This window comes from Colobus angolensis, unplaced genomic scaffold (genome assembly GCF_000951035.1).
Source record: "Colobus angolensis palliatus isolate OR3802 unplaced genomic scaffold, Cang.pa_1.0 Scaffold12, whole genome shotgun sequence".
In the NCBI taxonomy this organism is placed as follows: Eukaryota; Metazoa; Chordata; class Mammalia; order Primates; family Cercopithecidae; genus Colobus; species Colobus angolensis.
In genome coordinates, this window is record NW_012113141.1 from 6788922 (window position 1) to 6805182 (window position 16261).

At 42.4% G+C, this 16261-nt stretch overlaps 1 protein-coding gene across 1 annotated transcript in view; it reads right to left on the minus strand.

Moving 5' to 3' along the window:
* CFAP70 (cilia and flagella associated protein 70) overlaps positions 1 to 16261 on the minus strand; it is a 132892-nt gene that overhangs the window by 107869 nt on the left and 8762 nt on the right. The window contains exons 4-8 of the mRNA XM_011929587.1: positions 13356 to 13454; positions 13089 to 13168; positions 9731 to 9910; positions 5927 to 6109; positions 326 to 420 (exon numbers count right to left, since the gene is read on the minus strand). Coding sequence (XP_011784977.1) covers positions 326 to 420; positions 5927 to 6109; positions 9731 to 9910; positions 13089 to 13168; positions 13356 to 13454 — 637 coding nt within the window. The remainder of the gene's footprint in view (positions 1 to 325; positions 421 to 5926; positions 6110 to 9730; positions 9911 to 13088; positions 13169 to 13355; positions 13455 to 16261) is intronic.

The following is a 16261-nucleotide window of genomic DNA, read 5'->3' on the forward strand; positions in this document are numbered from 1 at the left end:
AGCCAGGATGGTCTCGAACTCCTGACCTCGTGATCCGCCCGTCTCGGCCTCCCAAAGTGCTGGGATTACAGGCTTGAGCCACCGCGCCCGGCCTCAGACTTCTTTTATACAAAAGAGGAATAAGCATTCACCTTGGTTAAACCACATTACTAGCTGTTTCTGTTATTAGCAGATGAACACAACGTCACTCTAATATATAGAGGTGATAAATGAAAGTCTCAATCTAAAATCACCTTAACTGAAATATAAATAAAATTAACAAAAGTAACATTTCTTCCCATCTACAAGCCTTTGTGGGTTAGACATATTTCCTTCCTCTTCTTACCTGACCACTGCAGAAGGATCAAGGTAGCAGCGACATTCCAAGTCCCAAATAATCCTTTTCTTTATGCACTCTGCTTGATTCCTAAATTCACTGTCCTGTAAAATATAAGATAAAGACTTCTGTTCTCTGTATCTGTGCCATGATTTCATTCTGCTCCATCTGTAGGGCATTCTTTTAATGGATTTGTTCACAATACTTTTCTTATGACTACCATTACTACTATAAGTATGACTACTATTGCAACTACTACCACCACCTTAAAATTATGAGTACTTTATTAGTAAAGTATATAAGATAAATTACATATATAATAGTTACATTGATCTAGTACTACGATCCAAATACTGACTAACATAACCTCAATCAATGATTCTCAACTCTAGATGCACATTAAAATCATCTGGTTTTTTTTTTTTTTTAAATAACACCTGGACCCAGTGCAGTAGCTCACACCTGTAATCCCAACACTTTAGGAGGCCAAGGCAGGAGTACTGCTTGAGGCCAGGAGTTCAAGACCAGGCTGGGCAACAAAGTGAGACCTCCATCTCTAAAAAAATTTAAAAATTGGCTGAGTGTGGTGGCATGAGCCTGTGGTCCCAGCTACTCACGAGGCTGAGGCAGGAGAATTGCTTGAGCCTAGGAGGCTGAGGCTGCAATGAGCCTCAATAATCACACCATTGCATTCCAGCCTGGGTAACAGAGACCCTGTCTCAAAAAAATAAAAAACCAAAAAAGCAAAAAACACCTGGCATTGGTACTATTTTAAAAATAAATTCTTACATAGTTTACCTGGGTTAAAGCTTGGCCACTGTCATTGTTTTCAGTGCTTTCCTGGTGACTGTAATGTGCAGCCAGGATTGAGAATTAACAATCTAATCTAAAACAAAATATAATCTGAATGTCTAAAATAAAACGCCTGATCTAAATTCAAATAGAAATCTAAGAAAAGTATGAATTTTCACTAATCACAATGATGAGAAAAGATACTGTGCAGTGTTTTTCCAATATTCCTAGCCTCATCTCTACTATGTTATATATTTAGAGTCAGACAATGAAAAATAATTCAACCATCCTCATTTTACAAATTATTTTATTAAATGTTTCCATCAGTGCATTATCAGCTTATTCAAGAAACATTTGCAAGTGTGTTATACTATTTTCTATGCCCTTGACAAATTTGTGGTAATTTATATAATAATAAGTATATTAAAGTATGTCCATACAATGTCACATTATACAGCAAGTACAAATAAAGAAAAATAGTGAGACTGCTTTTTATGTAATGTGGAAAAATCTCAAAAATACAGGACAAAGTAAAACAAAGCAAGTGCATATAGTGTGTGTAAGTATGTACTCTTTACATTTGTGTAATAAAAATGATGGGGAAAGAATATATGTATTTATTTAGTGTATGCATATATATATGATTAAACACCTTATACACTCAGTTTTAAAAAATGAAAAACCGGCAGGGCGTGGTGGCTTGCACCTGTAATCCCAGCACTTTGGGAGTTGGAGGTGGGTGGATCACTTGAGGTCAGGAGTTTGAGACCAGCCTGGCCAATATGGTGAAGCCCTGTCTCTACTAAAAATACAGAAATCAGCAGGGCATGGTGGTGTGTGCCTGTAATCCCAGCTACTCAGGTGGCTGAGGCATGAGAATAGCTTGAACCCAAGAGGCAGAGGTTGCAGTCAGCTGAGATCGCACCACTGCACTCCAGCCTGGGCGACAGAGTAAGATGCTGTCACAAACAAACAAACAATAATACCTTGAGATAAAGGAAAAATAGCAGTGTCTTCCCAACAGATTCTAGTTCTGAAAATAACAAGACTTTGAATACTTCCTGCAAATCTGGACTTCCTAAAGAAAAGAACTTTTATCGGCCGGGCACAGTGGTTCACACCTGTAATCCCAGCACTTTGGGAGGCCAAGGCAGGCGGATCACCTGAGGTCAGGAGTTCAAGACCAGCCTGGCCAAACATGGTGAAACCCTATCTCCACTAAAAATACAAAAATTAGCCAGGTGTGGTGGCAGGTGCCTGTAATCCCAGCTACTTGGGAGGCTGAGGTAGGAGAATCGCTTGAACCCAGGAGGCAGAGGTTGCAGTGATCCAAGATCACGCCATTGCACTCCAGCCTGGGAAACAGGAAGGAAACTCCATCTCAAAAAAACAAAAAAAGAAAAGTACTTTTATCCCTGATGTTTATTATGCTGATGTCTGAAGATATTTTACAACCTTTGTATATCTGAGAATCAAGTGAAGAAACCTGCAGTTTTGCCATCATGAATAGACTAATGTAAATGGGGTAACGTTGGTAATTTTGTGTTGTTTTCTTATAAAAACATTTGACCCTTGAACAACACAATTTGAATTGCATGGGTCCACTTATATATATGCGGATTTTTTTTTTTTTTTTGAGACAGAACCTTGCTTTGTCGCCCAGGCTGGAGTGCAGTGGTACGATCTCGGCTCACTGCAGCCTCCGCCTCCTGGGTTCAAGCGATTCTCATGCCTCAGCTTCCTGAGGAGCTAGGATTCAGGCGCACACCACAATACTGGCTAATTTCTGAGTTTTTAGTAAAGATGGGGTTTCACCATGTTGGCCGGGCTGGTCTCAAACTCCTGGTCTCAAGTGATCAGCCAGCCTTGGCCTCACAAAGTGCTGGGATTACAGCCACCGCATCTGGCTCATATGTGAATCTTTTTTTTTTTTTTAAGGCAGTCTCACTTTGTTGCCCAGGCTGGAGTGCAATGGCATGATCTTGGCTCACTGCAACTTCCACCTCCCGGGTTCAAGTGGTTCTCCTACCTCAGCCTCCCGAGTAGCTGAGATTACAGCTTTGTGCCACTACACCCAGTCAATTCTTGTATTTTTAGTAGAGATGGGGTTTCACTATATTGTCCAGGCTGGTCTCAAACTCCTGACCTTGTGATCCACCCGCCTTGGCCTCCCAAAGTGCTAGCATTACAGGCATGAGCCACCACGTCTGGCCACGTGGATCTTTTTTAAACCAAACATGGATCAAAATACAGTATTTGTGGGATATAAAACCCACATATATGGAGGGCCAACTTTTCCTATACATAGTTAACTACAGGGCTGACTGAAGGACTTGAGTATGCATGAATTTTGCTATTTGCAGGGGTCCTGGCAACAATCCCCCAAGTATACCAAGGAATCACTACACTTTTTTTTGTTTTGTTTTGTTTTCGAGACAGAGTCTCGCTCTGACACCCAGGCTGGAATGAGGTGGCACAATCCTGGCTCACTTCAACCTCCGCCTCCTGGTTCAAGTGATTCTTGTGCCTCAGGCTCCCAAGCAGCTGGAATTACAGGTGTGTGCCAACATGCCCAGCTAAGTTTTGTATTTTTAGTAGAGACAGGGTTTCATCATGTTGGCCAGGTTAGTCTCGAACTCCTGATCTCAGTGATCTACCTGCCTAGGCCTCCCAAAGTGCTAGGATTACAGGCATCAGCCACTCCGCCCAGCCACGATGACTATACTGATTTTTTATTTGGTGAGTCAGTCCTGAAGTCTGATTCCCTTTCACAATTTCCAAGGAAACCTTTTCTTTACTTTTCTAAATGTTTCTGTCTCTTGAGTCTTCCTTTGACTTACGTATTTCCTTTTATATACATAAGAAAGTATCTAGAAGGAAACACAAGAAACTGTAACAAAGGTGATGACTGTCACAGAATCCTTGGTCTGTTGCTTTTCCAGCAGAAAACCTCTGTGGCTGGTGGCACCTTTGCCCAAATTTTGCTTGGGCCTGCTAGGCTCATTTCACCCACTCGGCCTGGCAGGCTGTGCTAGGCTTGCATACTGGCCAGGATCCCACGCCTGCCAAGGGTGAGCCAGGCATGGAGCATTGAGGGGTGTGTGAGTAAGCGATCATGGGGTCTGGCCATTGTGCACAGCCAGGCATGCTGGCTGCAGCAGAGCCAGAAGCTCCAGGCACCAGCACAGGTGCCAGCTCCCTGTGAGGCTGCGGCTGAACCAGGCATACTGCAAGCAGCTTCCATGGCTGGCACCAGGGAATGTGGTGGTGCTCAGAAGCTTGGAGACACCAGAAACTGAAGAGCCTCTGGTGTCACAGCCCTGGCTCAGGGAGCTCCTAGGTCTGGGCTTCCCAAAGGACCACAACTCTTCTCTCTTCTCCCCTTTTTGTCACCCACAATGTGATGAGCAAGGGACATGTTTCAGCCCTGTTTGTGTTATAGCTCTTTCAGCCCCACCATTCCGCAGGTCCTGAGTGCTTGTTTTGCATCCAGGAAGAATGAGGTACACAGACAAGCGGAGGGTGAGCAAAGCAAAGAGGTGCTTTACTGAGCAACAGAACAACTCAGAGGAGACTCACTGAGTAGTGGTAGCTCCTCTCTGCAGGCAGGTAGTCCTGACAAGTGTCCAGCTCTCAGGAGAGGGGAGACCCACAGTGGGTAGCTCCTCTCCACAGGCAGGACGTCCTGACGAGTGTTCAGCTCTCAGCAGAGAGGAGACCGACAGTGGGTAGCTTCTCTCCACAGGCAGGTCATCCCATCCTTTGCCTGAGTCTGGCTGAGTCCTGAGTTTTTATGGGCTTCAGAGGGGAGGAAGTGGATGCTGACTGATCCATGGGAGGCCATGGGTAGAACCAGAAAAGTACCATAAGTTCTCACCCCGGTCCATGGGAACTAGCAGCCTGGCCCTCAGACCTAAGGCAGTCCCTGGCCTGAAGATGGGGTTTCACTGGGGACCTGCCCCTTTTCACCCAGGAGCCTGTCTGCCTCCTGCTGCCATCCACAGTGCCCTGGCTGTTCATGCTGAGGGGTGCCTGCAGGCCCATGCCAAGCTGCCCTCAGTGCGCCCCTTGGACTTTCTCCCATGCTCATGGGTGCCCAAAGTCTGGAGAGGGATCAAGACGGCAGAGGGTTGGTTTGTCAGCACTGCCCTGAGTACATGCACACCTGGCCAGGTTGTGACAGCCCCAGGCTCAGCCACAACTTTGCTCCAAAATTGGAGCAGGCACCAGGAGTAGGCAGAGGCCAGGCATCAGGAGCAGGCACTTCCAAGCCTGTAAGGGCGGGGGGCTACCCAGCTTCTGAGAGTGCAGAGATGCCTGGGTATGCAGCCGTGGCTGCACATGGGAGGGAAGGGCTCCCACTTGTTCCCAGCTCCTGCTAGCTCCATGGAGCATGTAGGCCCAGCCAGGACTCCCCCACTGCAGCCAGCATTATGGCAGGAGTTGCTCTAGATTGGCCACTGCTGCCATCGCTACTAGGGTAATGAGATGTGGAGGAATTAGAAGGAAGAGACGTGACTAGAGGGACACTTTCACTGCATAGATCTTCATTTTTAATTTTGACAGTAACTGATAATTACCTATTCGTAAGTCAATAAATTTAAAATAAAATAAAGAGTACATGTGATATAAATTATTTTGTTTTCTCGACTTAAGAAGTCAGAAGATATCTGAATCAGAATTAGATACGTGTTTTATTTTGGCATGTAATTATTTTGACAGGTGACAAATGTATATAAATTACAGTAATGCACAAAATGTTTTATCATCTGTCAGTACACTAAGTTTATCACAAAAACCCGTATATCAGGCTCTCACCTCAGGATGGTTGAGTTCTCCTTCTTCTTCTTCATAGGGACCACCAACAATGAATGCATCAGGAATGTTATTAGCTCCTGGAGCCAGAATGTTGGCAATTGGCCACTTTTTGGGCCGGGGAACAGGTTCTCTTTCCCCTCCAAGCTTCAGAGTTCCATTCTTAAATAAAATGGGATAGTCCTTCTACAGAAATAAATACCATACGTCAGGAAAGTTTGTAAAGGACTTTGAAATGGACAAGAAGATTAATCAAGTCTTTTCAATGGAATGCTGAGTGTTGTCAAACATACCCCTCTATGATTAATCTGATTCTAGAGAGGGGCCTGTGCCTTTCATTGTCTTTGCACTATTTTACAACTCTGTAACTTACAGACATTTGATAATAATGCAAATTATTCTGGTTCATAAATATGCAGATACAGTTTGTCCAGTGGCAATGTAACTGATCATTTCCCTGAAGCTAATGACAAGTTTTGAATTATTGGCAAATTCATTTCAGCATTCCTGATGCCTATATATTCCTTTGAACTCATTGTCACATTTTACTGATTCCTTCACTAATAAGTTAAATAAAATCTTGGACCAACTTTTGTGTTATTTATTTTATACGAGAGTTGTGTTTGTACCCGTTTAAAAATTATCCTTTAGAAAACAAACTAAAATCTGGCAAGGGGCTAAAAATATAGGCATTTTCATGTCTTATAACTTATCCAAAGTATACTTACAGTAGAAAATTGGTAAAATATATAAGTAGGCAATCTATAGAAGGAAAAATTAGAACATCCAACATTTAAATAAAAACATGCTACATTTCTTTAATAATCAGTAAAGTGCACATTAAAATCAGCCAGGCAAAGTGGCTTAATGCCTATAATCCCAACACTTTGGGAGATAGAGCCAGGAGGATCACTTGAAGCCAGGAGTTTGAAACCAGCCCGGGCAACATAGCGAGACCCCTACATCTACAAAAAAAAAAATTAAAAATTAGCCAGATGCAGTGGCATGCACCTGTAATCCCAGCTACATGGGAGGCTGAGGTGAGAGGATTGCTTGAGTCCAGAAGTTCAAGGTTACTGTAATCTATGATTGTGCCACTGCACTCCAGCCTAGGTGATGGAGTGAGACCCTGTCTCTTATTAATAGACAGAGAGATGTATAGATAGACAAAGAACAGGAACAAGAAGTTTACTGGAAAAGAAAACCAAATGGCCCTTAAATTAAAAGAAAGTTCTATTTCCAACACTATAGCAAACTAAAGTACAACAGATCCTTTGTCAGCAACAAACACACAACAAACTAGATAAAGTAGAACAGCAACAACAAAAAAAGTTATATTTTATCACATAGCCAAGGTCAAAAGAAGTAAATGAAAGTCTAGGCTGGGCACAGTGGCTCATGCCTGTAATCCCAGCACTTTGGGAGGCCGAGGCGGGCAGATCACAAGGTCAGGAGTTTGAGATCAGCCTGGCCAATATGGTGAAACCCCGTCTCTACTAAAAATAAAAAAATTAGCTGGGCATGTTGATGGGTGCCTCTAGTCCCAGCTACTCGGGAAGCTGAGGCCAGGAGAATCGCTTGAACCTGGGAGGCAGAGGTTGCAGTGAGCCGAGATCGTGCCACTGTACTCCAGCCTGGGCAACAGAGCGAGATTCCGTCTCAAAAAAAAAAAAAAGAAAAGAAAAGAAAGTCTAAAAGTGCCAGAACTGGCAGCAGCAGCAACTCAATACCCGAGGGATAAGCTCATGAGCTGATGCTGTGCCAACCCAGGAATTGTCAGACCCAGACACTACTATACAGAAGCAAGCATGGCCCTGTGCCCAGGCAGGACAGGAAGCTGGAACTAAGGCTGCTGCATAAAACTAGGACCTGGGTGTGGTCACTCATGCCTGTAATCCCAGCACTTTGGGAGGCTGAGGCATGCAGATGACCTGAGGTCAGGAGTTCGAGACCAGCGTGGCCACGACGGTGAAACACCGTTTCTACTAAAACACAAAAAATTAGCTGGGCATGGTAGCGGGCACCTGTAGTTCCAGCTACTCAGGAGGCTGAGTCAGGAGAATTGCTTGAACCCGGAAGGCAGAGGGTGAAGTGAGCCGAGATCACGCCACTGTACTCTAGCCTGGGCGACAGAGCGAGACTCCATCTCCATCTCCAAAAACAAAGCAAAAAAAAAAATCTAGAACCTGGAAGGGCAACCTTTCATCAAATATGAGAATAAAGGAGCCCTTTTCAAGTTTAAAATGATGCAAGAAACCTAAAAGAAAAAAATTTAACTATTAAAAAACTTTTGTATACCAAAGCAATGACCCAAATTAAAAATAAATAATAAACCAGAAATAAACATGATAAACTATAAATTGGCAAACTTGAAAGAAAACATTATTTTTCTCTACATATGAATTTTTGTTTTTGTTTTTTTTTGAGACAGTATTTCACTCTTTTTGCCTAGGCTGGAGTGCAATCTTGGCGCGATCTTGGCTCACTGAAACCTCTGCCTCCTGGGTTTAAGTGATTCTCCTGCCTCAGCCTCCCCAGTAGCTGGGATTACAGGCACCCACCACCATACCTGGCTAATTTTTTGTATTTTTAGCAGAGACAGGGTTTCACCATGTTGGCCAGGCTGATCTCGAACTCCTAACCTCAGATGATCTACCTGCCTCAGCCTCCCAAAGTGCTGGGATTACAGGTGTGAGCCACCACACCCCAGTCAGAATTTTAAAAATCAGTAAGAAAAATACTAAGACCTCCAGAAGAAAAAAAAATAAAAGGCACTTTTAATTATAAAAATTAGCAAAAACAAAGAGAAAATTTTCAATACAATCCCAAAGTTGGAGAGAGGGCAATGCACAGATCTGCCTCATATAGCTATGTGGGTTGTTCCCTGGAAGGGTGATCAGCCATCTCATTTGCCTAGGACTGTCCCAGTTGTGGTGCTGAAAGTCCCATGTCCCAGGAACCTCCTAAGTCCTCAGTAAACTGAAGAGTTGCTACACAACTTTAGTGGGTCATTCACATACATGGGCCTGGAAATAAGACAAGTGGAAGTGTTAACTGAATAGAAGCCTTTTAGCAAGCAATTTAGAAATCTCCATCAAGAGCCTAAGAAACTCCATATCCAATCATTCCTATACCTGGAAATGTGGCCTAAGAAAATATCTGGAATTAAGAGAAACTTTTGTTTAATAAAGCACATTGCAGAAAATCTGCAAAATGTACACACAAAAATAATCTGTATAGAAATACACCAAAATTGGCCATTTTAAATGTCTTACATATTTTCTACCATATATTTATATAAATTATATTTAATGTACAATATATAATAAATATGTAAATCATAAACACTAAAATCTGTATATAAAATAGAGATAAACTTGTAATCCCAGCACTTTGGGAGGCCGAGGCGGGCAGATCACGAGGTCAGGAGATCAAGACCATCCTGGCTAACACGGTGAAACCCCGTCTCTACTAAAAAATACAAAAAAGCTAGCCGGGCGAGGTGGCAGGTGCCTGTAGTTCCAGCTACTCAGGAGGCTGAGGCAGGAGAATGGCGTGAACCCGGGAGGTGGAGCTTGCAGTGAGCCGAGATCCGGCCACTGTACTCCAGCCTGGGTGACAGAGCAGGACTCCATCTCAAAAAAAAAAAAAAAAAAAATAGAGATAAACTGTATTTTTCAAGCCTAAAATAAATCTCAGCTATTAGCAGTACAATGTTTTGAATGAAATCTTAGAGGTGAGGAAGAGATGGCCATATGAGTACAGACATGTTTGAATCTCTATAAATATCTGGCAGTAGGGCTTTACCTCTCCAAGTGATGGAACTTGCAGACCGACCATGTAGTTCTGCCCAGGACCTGTTGGAATGAAGGATTCAGGCACAGAGTAAGCAGCCTCCAACGTGACCTTCAGTAGATTGCCCCCTGAGATCTGGGCTGTGGTCAGTAAAGGCTCTGCCACTAATACTTTAACTTCAAGACTGCACTGCTGTAAAAGAATAAAATTATGCAGCATTTTGAAAATTGCCAGAGATCTTCCTTTTTTGCATTACCTCATTTGAATCTCATATTACTGTTCAAGATAAGAAGGTAAAGCTTAATTATTTCCATAAGTTGAAATCATGTTCTCTAGGTCCCGTGAGTTGGAGATAGAGCCAAGAAGAGAATCTTTTTCCTAACCTGGCTCCCTTCCCACTCTACCATACTGAGGTAAAGTATATATATAAATACATACAAAACAGGAATTGTAAGAATCTATTGAAATGTTGGCCAGGCATGGTGGCTCACTTCTGCAATCCCAGCACTTTGGGAGCTAAGGCAGGTGGATCACCTGAGATCAGGGGTTCAAGACCAGCCTGGCCAAAACGGTGAAAAACCATCTCTACTAAAAATACCAAAATTAGCCAGGCGTGGTGGTGCATGCTTGTAGTCCCAGCTGCTGGGGAGGCTGAGGCAAGAGAATTGTTTGAACCCAGGGAGGCAGTGAGCTGAGATCGCGCCATTGCACTCTAGCCTGGTCAACAAGAGCAAAACTCCATCTCAAAAAAAAAAAAAATGTCGACAGAAGTTGCACATGAGTAAGTGAGATTGGGTGCTTTTTTGCTAGTCTATATTTTATGATTATTTTTGTAATTTTTAAATTAAATTAAATTAAATTTGAGACAGAGTCTTGCTCTGTTGTCCAGGCTGGAATGCAGTGGCACGATCTTGGCTCACTGCAACTCCGCCTCCTGGGTTCAGGCGATTCTTCTGCCTCAGCCTCCTGAGCAGCTGGGAGTACAGGCACACACCACCACGCTCAGCTAATCTTTGTATTTTTAGTAGAGACGGGGTTTCAACATATTGGCCAGGCTGGTCTTGAACTCCCGACCTCGTGATTTGCCCGCCTTGGCCTCCCAAAGTCCTGGGATTACAGGCTTGAACCACTGCACCCGGCCTATTTTTGTAATTTAAATGTAATGCTTTGTAATAAGAAAATATTTTTTTCCGATAGATATGTATATATTCCACATAAATAGGTATAGACATATATGTATATACCTCTGACATTTTCACTCAGGATACATACAAAGTAGGTTTTAAATGTGTATTGAGGCTGCGCAAGGTAGGCTCTCGCCTGTAATCCCAGCACTTTGGGAGGCCGGGGCAGGCATATTACCTGAGGTCAGGAGTTTGAGACCAGCCTGGCCAACATGGTGAAACCCTATCTCTACTTAAAGAGAAAATACATAAAAATTAATTGGGCATAGTGGTGGGTGCCTGTAATCCCAGGTACTCGGTAGGCTGAGGCAGGAGAATCGCTTGAACCCAGGAAGTGGAGGTTGCAGTGAGCCGAGATCATATCATTGCACTCCAGGCTGGGCAACAAGAGCAAAACTCCATCTCAAAAAAAAAGAATGTGTATTGAATGCTAGGCAGTCTGCTACATCACTAGGGATATAAAGACAAAGAAGACATAGTTCCTTTCAACATAGAACTCATGTCATAGTGCCAAGATTTATGCGAAATCTGTACTAGAGACCTGTACAAAATGCTGCAGTCAAGGAAACCAAGGGGGGAGTGAATAATTATTTGGCTGGGTTGACATTTATAGGATAAATAGGCATTTACAACATGGATTAGCAGAGGAAGGAAAGAAAAAACCATTCTGGATAAGAATAGTTTCTGTGGGCTGGTCCAAAGGTAGTGAGTTATTTCAACTGACTGTTCGCAGTCAGTTACAGATCAAATTCTTTGTTCTATTCTTTCCCGTGTCTCACTACTGCACTTGGCTAGTCTTAGGGAGCAAAAACAGTCTACGTAAAGAGGGATTGGAACAGTATGGTATCTTCCATTTAGGTATATGTAAGTAATTCAGGATTCTGCAACTTGAAGTATTAATATAAGGAAAGGAGTAATGCGAGATGAGGTTGAAGGGGGAGGCTTCCATTATAAAGGATGCTGTATGCCTGCTAAGCAATCTGGACCTTAACTTGTAAGCAGCAGGTGAATCCATAAACTACACGACAGTACTAAGTAGGGGAAGAGATAAGATCAGATTCACTTTTTTTTTTTTTTTTTTTTTTTTTGGGAGACGGAGTCTCACTCTGTCGCCCGGGCTGGAGTGCAGTGGCCGGATCTCAGCTCACTGCAAGCTCCGCCTCCCTGGTTCACGCCATTCTCCTGCCTCAGCCTCCCTAGCAGCTGGGACTACAGGCGCCCGCCACCACGCCCAACTGATTTTTTGTATTTTTAGTAGAGATGGGGTTTCACCGTGTTAGCCAGGATGGTCTCGATCTCCTGACCTCGTGATCCGCCCGTCTCAGCCTCCCAAAGCAGATTCACTTTTAAATCATTGTGCAAGCCATGGGGAGGTTGAACTGGAGGGAGGTAAAGGTAGGTACAAGGCTATTTGTAACTATCCAAGTGAGAGATAATAAGGCAATAAAGAGTAGGAATGAAGCCAAAAAGAAAACCTAAAGACACTTAGAAGATGGAAAAGGCAGGATTTGGTGAAAGGCAGATTTGAGGATTGGCTGTAGTTAGGGTCTGAGGGAACGGTCATAGATATAATTTAGGTTCTATGTTCCATGATTTCACAGATGGGTGATGCCACTAGTGAAAAAAACTAAGATAAAAGGAAGAGTAGGTTTCAGGGAAGATACTGAGTTCTGTTTTGGAATGTTGAGTTTTAGGTGCCTATGGGATAACATTATAGAGGTATACAGTAGGTGCTTATAAAGTGTGATATTCTAGAATTCCAGAAAGGGGTCTGGGCTAGAACTGTTGGATTAGAAATTTTCAGTCAGAGGCATGCTACCATGCCCTAAAGTATATGAGGTGCTTTCATATACTATTTGATCCATCAGGACATAGCTCAAGAGTTATTTCCATGGTTAAGCCTTCCTTGCCTCTACCCGTGGACAAAGTAACTGATACCTGCTCTATGCCCATGTGCCTCACTCCACCATTTAATCACACTGGGTTATAATCTATGATATGTAGATTGTGGGCTTTTCAAAGTAGGACTCCACCTTATTATCTTTGTTTCCCAGAATCTAACACTAAGTGTGCTGTGAAAAGAAAATGCCCAACACATTACACTCAACTGAATTGAACCTTAATAGCAGACAGAATTGTTACACTGAATGGCAGGCTGAAATGTTGAGAGCTAAAACTCTGATTACCTTAGCACTTGATCTAGGAGTTTCTAAGGGTGAGCCTTGCACAGGGTGCAATGGAACTGTTGTTTGAAATGAACTCTGTCCTGAAAAAAGAAGCCCAAGTTGAGCCAAAGAAGAAAGGGTTAAGTTGGGATGACTGCAGGCAGAGATAAATGTGCCCACTTTACCCCTCAAATCCCTCAAATTCATTGAGGCTAACTTCTATATCTCTCTGGGGCTAAGTTTTATGAGCTTTGCCATTTCTGCTTTTGGGCAAAGCACACATCTGACCTTCCAGTAAGGGAAGAAGGTCCACCACAGCCTGACCAAGAATTAAGGTCTTCTCTTCTTTCTGTTTCTTTTCCTTTGGTAAAACTTCAGTCACAGTTACTAGAAAAATCAAAACAAAGAAAATGAGACATTTAAAACATCCATCCGATAACCAAGGTGCAACACACAAAGCATTGTCAAAGAGATGTACATTAAAAAAAATTAACTTGGCCGGGCGCGGTGGCTCAAGCCTGTAATCCCAGCACTTTGGGTGGCTGAGACGGGTGGATCACGAGGTCAGGAGATTGAGACCATCCTGGCTAACACCGTGAAACCCCGTCTCTACTAAAAAATACAAAAAACTAGCCGGGCCAGGTGGCGGGCGCCTGTAGTCCCAGCTACTCGGGAGGCTGAGGCAGGAGAATGGCGTAAACTCGGGAGGCGGAGCTTGCAGTGAGCTGAGATCCGGCCACTGCACTCCAGCCTGGGCGATAGAGCGAGACTCCGTCTAAAAAAAAAAAAAAAAAAATTAACTTGAAAGTAAAGAAGGCATCAACATCAGTAACTTGGTGGAAAATACCGGACCTCTTCAGTGACTTTTGAACTTTTTGCCTGCAAGTTATAATAAGAAATAGGTTTTAGATCATAATCATGTACATGCATGTGTATAAAAGTAACTGAGGCTGGGTGCAGTGGCTCACGTCTGTAATCCCAGTACTTTGGGAGGCCGAGGAGGGCAGATCACCTGAGGTTGGGAGTTCAAGACCACCCTGACAAACACGGAGAAATCACGTCTCTACTAAAAATACAAAATTAGCCAGGCATAGTGGCCCATGCCTGTAATCTCAGCTACTGGGGAGGCTGAGGCAGGAGAATCGCTTGAACCTCGGAGGCAGAGGTTGTGGTGAGCCAAGATCAAGCCATTGCACCCAGGCTGGGCAACAAGAGCGAAACTCCGTCTCAAAAAACGAAAAGAAAAAAAAAAGTAACTGATACATATGATTATATAACAAAGCTTCATATAATATTAATCTTTACTAGGTCAAAATCCTTAGGTATTTTCTATTCTATTTCATATAGAAGAAATTACTGGTCTTAATGCCCATCAACTGATCTTACAAATGGCTAAAAAGTCACAATCTGAAGTTTGAAAAACATTGCTCTAGGGTGGACGAGGTGGCTCACGCCTGTAATCCCAGCACTTTGGGAGGCCAAGGCAGGCGGACCACGAGGTCAGCAGATTGAGACCATCCTGGCTAACATGGTGAAACCCCGTCTCTACTAAAAATACAAAAACAAAATTAGCCAGGCATGGTGGCGGGCGCCTGTAGTCCCAGCTACTCAGGAGGCTGAGGTTGGAGAATGGTGTGAATCTGAGAGGCAGAGCTTGCAGTGAGCAGAGACTGGACCACTGCACTCCAGCCTGAGCAACAGAGTGAGACTCATCTCAAAAAAAAAAAAAAGAAAAGAAAAAAGAAAAAGGAAAAAGGAAAACATTGCTCTAGATCCCCTATATTGCCTACCATAAGGCTTGACACATTTTGGAGTAATCCTGTAGCATGCAGAGTATGTACAAAGTTTTTCACTGCAGCATTACTCTGTGTGCTTAACACTTATTATAACAATTTCAAAATTTCAAATACACAAAGTAGAATAGTGTAACAACTATCCATATAACCATAATCTAAATTTAACAATTTTTTTGCTTCATCATATGTAGCTTTGTTTGCTCAAATACTTTTATCATATTTGCTTTGTTTGCTGAAGTACTTTTCAAATAAATTACAGACATCATGACATTTTACTCCTAAATACCAAAATACACAAATCCCAAGTAAGACATTTTCCTAGAAAACCACAATCACTTTACCACATTTGGCAAGTGTGTGATAACAGCATTAAATAATTCCTTAATTCATCTAGTGTCCAGTTGATATTTAACATTTCCCAATTATCCCCAAATGTATTTTGTAGCTGGTCTGTTTAAACCAGAATCCACTCAAAGACCACGTGTTGCATTTGGTTGTCATGTTTCTTTTCATTTAGACCAGTCCCCCTTTTCCACATACTTCTTCTCTCAAACATTTCTCTCTTTTGTTGAAGACACCAGGCCAATAGCTATACAGAATGTTACACGTTCTAGATTTGTCTCTTGTTTTATTCCTCATAGCGTTTAATTTGTTTCTCATTTCCTGTGTTTCCTACTTGGGTTCAGCTTCAGCGTTTTCAGCAAGGATAATAGTTTGATAACATATTTACCTATGTGGTATGTTATCAAACTCTGTGACCTTTGTAACCGACAGATGAAAATAGCATCTAAGCATAATTTTATTTTTTGTATTAGAATCAGGTTGAAATTTTTTCCATATATTTAAGGACCAGTTATAGTTTCTTTTCCATGAACTTTTCATATTCCTTTCATATGTTTTATATACTTTTCCATTAGATTCTTGCTTATTAATATGCAAGAGCTCTTTAAAGGTAAATTTGCCTTCTGTCTAGAAATGAATTGCAAATTGTAATCCAGTTTGTAGCTTGTCTTTTACAGTTGCTAATGAATATATATATATATATATATATATTCTTTTTCTGTGATTTCTACAGTTGTGAAATACTTATAAAGGCTTCATCTCTCTGATTATTTTAATTCCATGATTTCTTATGGTAGTTATACGATTTAATTTTTTACCCACATTTTATCCAGCTGGTATTTATTTTGGTAGTTTGTTTGTTTGTTTTTCAAGACCAGGCCTCATTTTGTCACCTGGGCTGGAATGCAGTGCTGCGATCTCAGATCTAGCTCACTGCAACCCCTGCCTTGAGGGCTCAAGTGATCCTCCCACCTCAGCCTTTGGAGTAGCTAGGGCTACAAATGCTCACCACCACACCCAGCTAATTTTTTTTTTTGTGTATATATATATATATAT